General features: G+C 44.2%; 1 protein-coding gene across 1 annotated transcript; it reads left to right on the top strand.

Annotated features, from left to right (window-relative positions):
• Positions 1-557: 557 nt before the first annotated feature.
• Positions 558-10,705, top strand: PROC (protein C, inactivator of coagulation factors Va and VIIIa). Its single transcript, XM_009955068.2, has 9 exons — positions 558-575; positions 1,093-1,176; positions 1,564-1,724; positions 2,456-2,480; positions 3,110-3,220; positions 3,930-4,070; positions 4,435-4,544; positions 5,507-5,624; positions 10,035-10,705. The coding sequence occupies exons 2-9, from the start codon at positions 1,110-1,112 to the stop codon at positions 10,601-10,603; spliced, it is 1,302 nt and encodes a 433-aa protein (XP_009953370.1). The 5' UTR covers positions 558-575; positions 1,093-1,109; the 3' UTR covers positions 10,604-10,705.
• The last annotated feature ends 245 nt before the right edge of the window (positions 10,706-10,950 follow it).

Below are 10,950 nucleotides of genomic sequence, written 5' to 3'. Positions count from 1 at the left end.
GACCCCTAAGGACACACGGCTGAAGAGGCAATTTGCATGAAGATGTTACATGCTGCACGGCTTGCAGAGGTGCCGCTGTGCAAACTGCTTTCAGAGAAAGGGGGACACACTGGTTCATACCATCTCCAATGCAAGAAAACTTATGAAAAGCATTGAGTTTTTTCTGTAAAATGTTTAATATTCAAAATTCAACAGAAGATTTTGTGCTGATGAGAGCTCATCCAGTACAGCAAAAGATGCAGCATTCTAGTACACGTTTCTTGCCCGGCCTCATTGCAGGTAGCTGATGGGGCAGGTGCAGCCTGCTCATGGCTGTAAGAGGGGTTAGTTGCTATGGCTGGTTTGTGGTGGAACCTTTGATGAGAAAGTAGAGGACTCTTAAAAGTAGCAGTATGTGTCCCTTTTGGGTGATTGTGTGCTGTGAGAAGGTGGTAGGATCTCTCAAGAGACCTCAGCACTGGGTGGTTATGCTTGCAAACTAAACATAACCATTTCTACTTCCCAGAGAACGAAAAGAAAAAAAAAAAAAAGGCAGAGTGGATGCCTCGGCTGTTCCACTTTTCTCCTGCATGCAGGTAAATTGTCAAGCTCCCCCTGAGCACTGTTTGTTTAATGACTAAAAAGAAAGCACTTCATGTCACTCCAAAGAGTAAATATCTGAAGTTATGGATTAACTAAGTTCCAGCAGAGCTCATGGCGGAAGAATAGATTACGCTGATTCACACTGAATAAAGCAGTAAGTGCTTCAAAAGTATTGTATCCTTTGGGATTTCAGAGTACAGTGTGCTTTAATGAAGCATAAAGCTTGTCAAAAATGTCTGGTGACAAGGGGAGGATGTTGGGGCAGGCAAGAAGTGTTCTGGGAGAGCTGCTGATGGGTTAAAGGGAACTAGCAAGCCAGTCTGGAGGGTCTCTAGTGAACAGCCAGTTTGGAGCTGGAGTCGGAGAAAGTCATGGCATGGCACAGCATTCAGCGAGGGAGCTGCTCTGGGAAAACAAGTGAAGGAGCTAGCTGAGCTGTCTGAATAGAAACTGTCTGCAGCATGGAGGTTGTGTTGCAGCTCAGCAGCGCAATCCCCTTTTCTTCTTTAGGTGTTTCCTGCTGCAGTATGTGGAAGCTCATCACCATAGCGGTGCTGCTGGTTGCCAGCTCTTCACTAGTCTGTAGTACCTCAAGTAAGTTTTCATTTTAGAGATACCCTTCACCCTTTCCCAGTTGCTGCAAGTGCTTCCTGCTCCTCTGTCAGTTACAGGGAGTGGCTGGAATTGTTTGCACCGGGGGGGGGGGGTTTGAATTCCTCTAGCAGAGGTTGACAGACATGGTGCTGGGCCGTGATGGCTGCCTGATCACAGCCCTCATGAGCCCTACGAGCTGTCTGTGTACTACAGAGCAGAGGCTGGAGCTTGCTTCTGCAGACAGCACTGACAGCCTGTGGTTTTTAGGGCAGCCTCTTGCTGTGCTAGACAGGGGCTGTTGCTCTGATAAGTGTCCTTTGGGAAGGACCACTACCAGTTTTCAGCCAGCTCTTTTCCTTGCTTGTGCATTCACATTTTTGCTTCCAGTATTTTACAGCAATAAAGATGCAAACCAAGTCCTGAAAATCCAGAAGCGGGCAAACTCTTTTCTTGAGGAGCTCAAACCAGGCTCTCTGGAACGTGAATGCATCAAAGAGCAGTGTGACTTTGAGGAAGCCAGTGAGATATTTGAAACCAAGGAAGCAACAGTAAGGTTTTTTTTTAAGGATGAATGTGGGACGTAACCAATCAATTGTTTGCTTTCTTAAAGCATTACAATCCAGGGTTTGGATTTTTTCCCAGTGCTGAGTTTTTCCCAGTCCTTCGCCCTCTGTTGTCCATTCGCCAGCCCTGGCTGCCTTGCACTGTATCTCCGCAGTCTCCCACCTGTGCCTTACAAAAATTTCTCTTACTAGTAGGTTCTCTCTCCTTCTCCAAACTTTGTATTTTCAATTGGATGTTACCTTTATTGTCAACATCGCTGATTCCTGCCCCTTTCCACACCCAATGGTTGTGTTGCCTTGGACTTTTTCTTACTGTGTTAAGCAGAGTAGGCTTGCCACATAGTCCTTGCTGTCCCTCAGACCCCAGAGTGGAGTGGGGTCTGTCTTCGCAGTGGCCATGTTTTGTCTAGCTGGGCACAAATGAATTGTGCACTCAACAATGCAGGTGGCTTACCTGGCAGTAAGTGACAAGAGAACAGAAGGGTTGTGGGTCTGCAAGCAGGGCAGGGGGATCTGTGCTGGGTACGGGCAATACATGCACATCTAGACTGACCAGTTTTGTAGGTTTGTAGTGGCAGTCACTATGCTGTCAAGAATGAGACCAAATGCTGTTGACTGGGGTGCTGTGCTCTGTTGGCCAAGACCATGATACTCTTTAAATCCCTCGCTTGTTAAAAATCTGCTTCTAGCCTTAATGTAAGTTTGTTTCTCCACAGCTAGAATTTTGGACCAAGTATGTGGGTAAGTAAAAGACTTTCCTAACCACTTCTCTGCGTTTCCTCAAGAGTAACTGGTATTCAGCCTTCCTGCTGCTATGTATCACATACTGATTCAAATTCTCATTCTCTTTTATATGGGGTGTGCTAAGAATATTTTCCTGTTCTATCATACAAGCAACCTTCCTAAAAAAGCCTAAGGTGCATCTGTGCCTATCATCAGTCATGTCCCCAGAGCTAAGGCACTGGTCAAAAGTGCTCTCTGATGCTCTAATCCTGCCTGACATGGTCCAAAGAGGAGCCCCACCCCTGCTTTTCACTTCTGCAGCAACCTGCAACTGCCCTGTCTGCCTCAGGTTTTGCTCTTTCTTCCCCTTCTGCCCACACCACTCACTCTGCAGCTGTAATTCCAAACCTAAACAAATGCCCTTGTCTCTGGGCCAGCACCACAGAGGTATCACAATTTGGTGACAAGAAACAGTGGGTGATGCCTGGGAATCTGGGGAGGGTCTGGGGACACCACAGAGGGATCACCATTCGGTGGAAGAAACTGTGAGTGATGCTTGGGAATCTGGGGAGGGTCCGTACATGTTTAATGTTTCATCTGTGAGCTCTGTATGATTCAGGGACTGCGTTTTCCTGCCTCTGTTTCAGATGGAGATCAGTGTAACCCACAGCCTTGTTCCAATGGGATCTGCAAGGACAATATTGGAAAATTTTCCTGCATCTGTAACAAAGGCTGGGAGGGGGTTTTGTGCAATTATGGTAATGCTGCCTTTAATCCACTGTAAAATAACATTCTTTGTGACAGGGATCTCTGTGTGATAGGGATCGACACTTTCATTGCACAGTATACTCGTTTTCTTTACTAATGTGATTTCTGTTTTGCTTCATGATATGGTAAAAGGATTATATGCACTTATCTAAAGCAAAATGAACTTTGTGTTGCCATGGGAGAGGTTTGGAGATCTGAGATACCTAAATTTTACAAAAATGTTGGAGTTAATCCTGTAAAGCAGGGGTTTCAGTTACATTAGAACTGTCAGCACAGGGATGATGGTGGGGTTTTTTACAATACAGGGGAAAAAAAAATCCACTGCAAATATTTGATTGGCATTACTGTGACAATTTCTTCCTTGGACAAAAGCTGAATAGCGTATTTAGGGATGAGTGTGTATGTCATGTCTCATCAACAGTTTGCACTGTCTGACTTACAGTCAGTGACAGTGAATTTTCTGTTCTCCAGTCTACCTGCCCTGGCAGTAATATTTTCTCCATCTCCCCACTGCCTTCTTCTGGACCAAGGTCTGTTGGCAGTCTGAGGGCCCAAGTGCCGTTAAAGCCCACAACTCTTATCCCAAATCCACTGTCAGCTGCTCATTTGAATCATGATGTCATTTTGCCACTTTACCTTCCTGTGACTCTTTGGCTTTCCAACTCCTCTTGTCTCTCTTGCTGTTCATTTTTCCCGCAGAGGTCAAATACACCAACTGTTCTGTCAGTAATGGAGGATGTGAACATTTCTGTAGGGATGATGCTGCCAACCAGTGCCGCTTTTGCAGCTGTGCATCTGGGTATCAGCTGATGGACGACCATACCATGTGCAAGCCTGTAGGTAAGAGGAGGATGTTTGTAGTCCAGATTTGACAGAGGATTATTCAGACATGAAGTAAGAGGGGTTTATGGGAGAATTGTCTGCAGTGCGCTTAGTACTAATTTTCAAAACGTCCATTCCATGCAGAGTACTCTGTACCTGTGTTTCCCAACTCCATATTCACTCTGTGGCCTTTAACCTGTGTTTGCCTTATGGCGGCATACAGGAGAACCAGGAAACTGCCTCCTCTGCAAAGCACTGAGGGACTTCCATGAAGTCACTGAATAATACTGCCTAGGTTAGACAGATGGAGGGAACGTTTTAGAAAGAGGTTTGTATTGAGCGATCTGGTCTTTGCTAGTTAACTTCTCTGCATCTCCTGTAGTGGAGTTCCCCTGTGGAAGAGTGAAGATGGACTACACTGAAGCCAGAGCAGGATTCACTATTCGTCTCATTGAGGGAAAAGTAGGGAGAAGGGGAGGCAGCCCTTGGCAGGTAAGGAGAAAAGAGTTTTTCACCACAAATAGTTCAGGGTCTTCCTGATCAGCCCTGCCTGCCTAGCTGCTCCAGAAAGGCTCCTACATTACTAGTGGTGGTGTCATGTGAAGCTAAGATTCTTTTAGCTTCGCTTTTTCAAAAGCAACCCAAAAGTTGGAGTAACAGGAAAAAATCAGTTTATTATCTCTTCACCCTTGTCACTGTTGTGAAGCTCTTTACCTTACCTTGCCAACAATGTCAAGAGAGAGGACACTTACCTACTCTGTTGCTCCATCCTGGGGAATGCCACTTAATCACTGCAGCTCGTGCTGTGTGCTGCATGCTCCAGCTACTGTAACAGCCTTATGGTGGGAGTGTGAGGTAAGCTGCTCCCCGTATCTGCATGGATCTGTTCTTATAAGGCTGATCTCTCGTCAGTTCAAGTTAGCAGCTTTCATCAGCAAAATGTGCCATAGCTTTACAGAGCAGGTTGTGACATCACAGAGAAAGGGGAGACCTTGCAGAGCTTGTCGTGGAACTAGTGGATGCATATAATCAGGGCCTGGTTCTCTTTGACATTAAAGGCCCTTTTAAACCATAGCATGAGTGGTGCAGCCTGAGATGATGCACTGTTTCTGGTGTGCTGTGGACACAAGAATAATCCCTTCATTTGAACTCTGTGTTTCAAAGCTTTGAAGTACCAAAGTGCTTCTTTGCAGTGACCAGCATTGTCCCATGCTGATTTGGATGAAGCCAGCCCTCATTCAGGAGGAATATTCAAAATTTTTTTGTAGGTGTTCTGCAGAGATCTTATTCATAGTGCTTTTGACCCATGGTAGAGCTTTGGCTTCAATGAACGTGGCATGTTTTGGTACTTGATGCATCTGGGCATTTTGCAACCACCAAGAAGAACGTGTATAACATTTTGTGAGCTGTGCTCTATGCATTGTCAGACCTCTCTTTTTTTTTTTTTTTTCCAGATTATGCTGCAAAATAGCAAAGGGAAGTTTCTGTGTGGGGGTGTTCTCATCCATCCATCTTGGGTCCTAACAGCAGCACACTGCACTGAGGCAGAAGAGGGGCTCAAAGTAAGACTTGGTATGGAAAAAAAGTCTGTCCCTGTTTTTTTTAAATATAACTGTTTCATTCCCAAGGTTTGTCATCTCAGGAGAAAGACCAGCAGGTTATGGAGACAAAAGTCCTTCTTGGTTGCAGGAGTAGAGTGTCTGGGAAATATTTAATATGCACCTTAGCACAAACCAAAAAAGTTTAGTAAAAATCTGATTTAATTTGAGCCACTATTAACCTTACTATGGAAGTGAGCTGATGTCTTCTGAGCACTGCTGCTTGTCTGTAAAGTGTAGAAAGACTGGATCTCTTTTGCTTGTGTTTTTCTGGTGATGAAAATACTCAAGGTCATCCCAATACTGAAAAAAAAAGTCTTGATCCCAGGAGGAGAATGTCACAGTGCCTCCTCCTGCCTTTTCGTGCATTTGAACACCATTACTTAAGAGAGTTTCAGCAGAGAAGGAGGAGAGGTGCTGCTGAACAGCAACATTGCCTTTACTGGCACTGCTGCTCTTCAGCATGAGAAAATCTGTCAAGTACAGTACTGTTGCTGAATTACCAGGCAAAAAATAATTAGTGTTCCATTCACACTTAAGTAGTTGGTTTTTTGGGTTTTTTTTTTGGATTAGTGTTTTCTATCCACCATTGATGACAGAGGTATAACAGCTCAACTTCCTCCTTTGGTTGAGAAACAGAGACAATAAGGCACATACAGATGGATGTGTTTGTGTACATCCTTTGTTGTTCAACGTAAAGGATGAATGGAAAAGCACATGCTTTTTTTTTTTTTTTTTTTTTTTTTTTTAATCGTGGTGCCACAATAGCTACCTTTTCCACAGAGGGACATCAAAGCAGAAGTGCGCGTGCCAGTTTGGAAATATGCATACAGACTACACATCTCCAAGCACTTCCAGTTACTAGTAAATAATTTTCTTCCCTTTTAAGTGATTGACAACATATGTATTTAGTTTTAGTGAGGCCCAAGAAGAAGAAACCTGTGCAGTTTGCTTGGTAAAGGATCTTGGAAAGATTTAGGGGAAAAGCAACCATCAGATGTGGTGTTTGAATGCTCTACAGTGCTAGATGTAGCTTTGAGCGAACTTGAAGGGGATAGGCCAGTGGGAAAATGGTAACAAGGGGAAGTATTGAGGCTGCACTGAAGTTACTCCACCCTGGCCTCTTGCTGCAGGTCTTGGTAGAGATCTGTGCAGTCTGACAAGCTCTCAGCTGGGATAGCCGTGCCCAGAGATCTCTGCAGCAAAGAAAGAAGGGGTGGGATCTGTCAAGAGAGTCCGGTACTGTCCGAATAAAAAGTGATTTTCAGTAGGTGAAGAAAAGTGTCGGCACTTGAGAACCTTGATTTGAGAAGATTTTTTTCTCACATGTAAATTTGGGGTGGGTATGCAGGGTAATTTCTAGTTGTAAGGATGATCAGCAATAGGGGCTCAAATTTATCTCTCTCTCATAGCTGCCCAAAAGAATTTCCTTATTAATGGAGGAAGAAGCAAGTGTGTGGTCATGGACTGAGTTGTGACGCATGAGAGGAGAACCCTTCTCATTCTTAAGCAATATTTCTGTGGTGAGATGGAAACCACAGAAGGGTCCTTTACTGTGTTATGGGGGTGCATGTGCAGGACTGAGATGACTACAGCCTGAGACTTCCACCAAGAGAGATAAGATTCTTTTCCAAATAGTACTCCAGGTCAAGCAGAGGGGAACCTTTTTAAGACTAAGCCTAACATCACATGGTTGTCCTTTTACATGTATCTTTTGGGCATTTTACTGCCACCAGAAAAGCAGTTCTCATCAGAAAAATGCATGCTCTAAACCCTAGAGAGATCGAGTGAGATACGTGGAACAGAGTTTTGAATGTAGACATTGCTGTGTCTGTGGGGGGCGGGTGCGAGCTCCATGACAGTAATGAAGGTGTTCATACTGAGACTGCAGAGGTGATACTCGTCCTGCCTCTATTGGGCTGGGATACCCAACATGTTCTGGACTCGTCCTGCTGCAGCTCTCTGCTTGCTATCCATAAGAGCAAAACTGGAGGAGAAGCTCTTGTCTACGTTTGCACTGATATTGGGGAGTAGTTTTGTGGCAGGACTCACGTGGCTTTTTAGTGTCTGAAGTGAAAGTTAGATCTTGGTGTAGCTGAAGTTTTGGAAGATGGAATTGAGAACAACATAATTTTCTGTTTGTGGCTCTTGTTCCTGCATCTCCAGCTTAAAGGCATCCAGAAGTGTGTTCGAAGCTCTGAGAAAATAGAGCAGATAGATAATCATAATGATTCAATTCAAAATACTGTCTCTCCCTTCACAGAACAGGTCTCACACTTCCTTGTTTATGTAGAATGTCATAATTAATATTCTTCTGCCAGCAACAAGATTATAATGCTCCTTATTATGTAGAAGGAACTAGGTGCGTTTCACACAGCCTCCAGGTTCAGTACATCCAGGTGTGGATAGGACTTCTGGAATTCGAAACTCTGGAGGTGGAGAGTTTTCAACTGAGAAAGGAAATATTCATGACCAGAAGTCAAAAGGGTCTTACCCTGGGCTGGGAGAGCTGTTGCTACAGTGGCACCGGCGTAAAAGCTGTCACCCACTTGTTCATAGGTGTCTCAGGATACAGGCAGTTCGTGGCCATGCTTGTATACAGAGCACGTGAATCCTAGCAGAGAGTATGCTCTTACACAACTAAACTGCCTTCCTCAGAGGAGATGATCTGACCATGTTTGAGTCCAGAGTTATTTCTGAGGCCTAAAGCAGAGTTTTGTACCTGTGAAGAAAGGAACAAACCCCTGCCCCTTATCTGCCAGTCAGCCCTCACACAGCAGCTGCAGAGTGGGTAGCAAGGAAATGTGCTCCAAGGGTGCTATGGACACTGTTGCTACAAAGAAGAGAGGTCATGATAACAGAAAAAAAAACCAAAAACAAAACCACAAATTAATTTGTGAGTGTTGGCTTGATAATAGCAAGTCCTTCAGGCTCTGGTACTACTTAGTAAGAGGTGCCTGTCAGAGCAGCCTGAACTGTCTGCTGTGGCCATGTATGAAGTGTCCATTTGCTATCTGCAGAGGAGCAAGAGGAGAGACTTAGAAATAATTGGTCTGGAAGTCCAAGATCCAAAGCTGGACTTAAGGGGTCTTTTGAGAATCTATTTCTGGAACTACTGTGGATCATAAAGTCCCTATGCTTGGAGGCACTGACTCTTTACAGAAAAAAACCCAAACAAACAGCTGCAATACCTCATGGACAGGCTCGGGCACAGGGGAGCTTACACTGAAGAAAGTGACTTCAGGAGACCTTGGTCACACAGAGTCAGAGCAACTTGGCTTTAGAATTTGTATCTGGAGGGATTCAAATAAGACTGAAAGAAGGCAAAAGTTAATGGAGGTGGGGGAACAAATTTGAAGGATAGTATTGTGAAGCACACATTTGAAAAGGGAGTGATAAAGAGCAACTTCCAACTCAGAGAGAGGGACTGAGAAGGAAAGGTCACTTCTGTCACACACATGCAGCATGGGCAGAGGTGAGGTGTCAGCCTGGATGTCCTGCCACCTCTTGTGCTTGGACATGTGCCTGCCTGCAGCTCAAATGCACATCATGGACAGTTCTCCAAAGAAGTGTTTTTACCAAGTACATACTGCAGTAGGCCTTGGTATGAAGCTTAAATTAACCAACAGTTCAAAAGTGTGACAGTCCCTGATAATTATTCTTGGGGCTATCTCTTTGCATCCTATCAGAGAGATCCGTTTCTGTCTTTTCCAGTCTATCACAAGTGACTTGTTCCTGCCCTTCTGGCCCTTTCCAACTTAAGTTTCCTGCTTACTGTTCCATAACTGCTTGTCTCACAAAGTGGCCGTGATCATGTAGCACAAATAACAACTGATAAGTCTTAAGTAGTCAAAATTCCTTAAAATACAGATGAAAGATTTCAGAAAGGACTAGCCTTGCCAGTCAGTCATCTTTATCTTATAAATCCTGAAGTTCAGTCATTTGGGCACTGGTTATACAGCATAAAGCTCATGTACTGCTGTAAATGTCTTGCTTTGCTGTATGCTTACTCTCCCAACTTTTAGTGCTGACTCCAAGAAGATTATTTTCCTCCTGAAGAAGATCTCTCAAGTTGCAAAAGTACTGTAATACTGGCACAACAGGGCAATACCAAGGCATTGCAGTTTCTCAGCTGATGACCATACCTCTAGGGTACTAATTAATTTAGTACTCTATGTTTTCATGATTTAGGTAAATATAGCAAGTTTACAGATTTGTCCATCTGGTAAGAGCACTGTTAACCTATAACATAAAATGGCAAATGTCTCTATTACAAGGGAAGTGAAAACGTGCAGTCCTAAAGCCCAATGTAATCCAGATGCCTTGGTGTTCAAGGTGAAGGAAGATTCAGTAGTATCTATCATCTTCTTGTTTGCTCTTCCAGGTAAATTCCACCGTCTCCGTACTGAGGCAGACGAGCAAACCATTTGGGTTGATAAATGTGTGAGCCATGAAAATTACAGCAAGGAGACCTCCGATAATGACATAGCCATGCTGCACTTGGCTGAGCCCGTGATGTATAACAAATATGTGCTCCCTATCTGTCTTCCCACCCGCGACCTGGCAGAACAGGAGCTGATGAAAAGTGGGAAGCAGATGGTGGTAACTGGCTGGGGCAGCACAAGCGATGTTAACAGCAATTACTCTACTTTCCTCAGTTACATTCAGATCCCTATGGTTCCACGGAACGAGTGTGCCCAGGTGATGAGATTTGCTATCTCCGACAACATGCTGTGTGCTGGGAGCTTAGGAGACAAACAAGATTCCTGCAGTGGGGACAGTGGAGGCCCTATGATCACTAAATACAAGGATACTTGGTTTTTGGTAGGACTGGTGAGCTGGGGTGAAGGCTGTGGAAGAAGGGAGAAATTTGGAGTCTACACCAAAGTTAGTCAGTATCTTGAGTGGATCCAGCACCACATAGATGAGATGTCAGCTTCTTGGAAGGGTTGATTCTGATATTGAGAGTCTGCAATATTGTGGCTATGTGCTAGTGACAATACGCAGTGTAATGTACTGTCAGATCTTCAGTATTAAATATTGAGTATATGTTAACCTTGTGTACTGTTTTCCTTGGTACTTTTTTTTTTACTTCTTTTTTTTTTCTATTTTTTAAATTGTTTACATTGGTTAGTTTCCACGTTAGGTTGTTTATTTGTAGCATGGTCCTACTTAGGCCTTACAGGGAAGAAATAATACCCTGTTACACAGAGATGCTGTACAGCACTGTGGAAAATAAGATGGTGCATGGTCGGGCAACTCCATCTTTGGAGTGTAAAATGACTGAATTGGTTGGGGTG

This window comes from Leptosomus discolor, chromosome 7 (genome assembly GCF_034619465.1).
Source record: "Leptosomus discolor isolate bLepDis1 chromosome 7, bLepDis1.hap2, whole genome shotgun sequence".
Lineage (NCBI taxonomy): Eukaryota > Metazoa > Chordata > Aves > Leptosomiformes > Leptosomidae > Leptosomus > Leptosomus discolor.
Note: the sequence above shows the minus strand (reverse complement) of the source record. Positions and strands in the feature narration are given on the sequence as shown.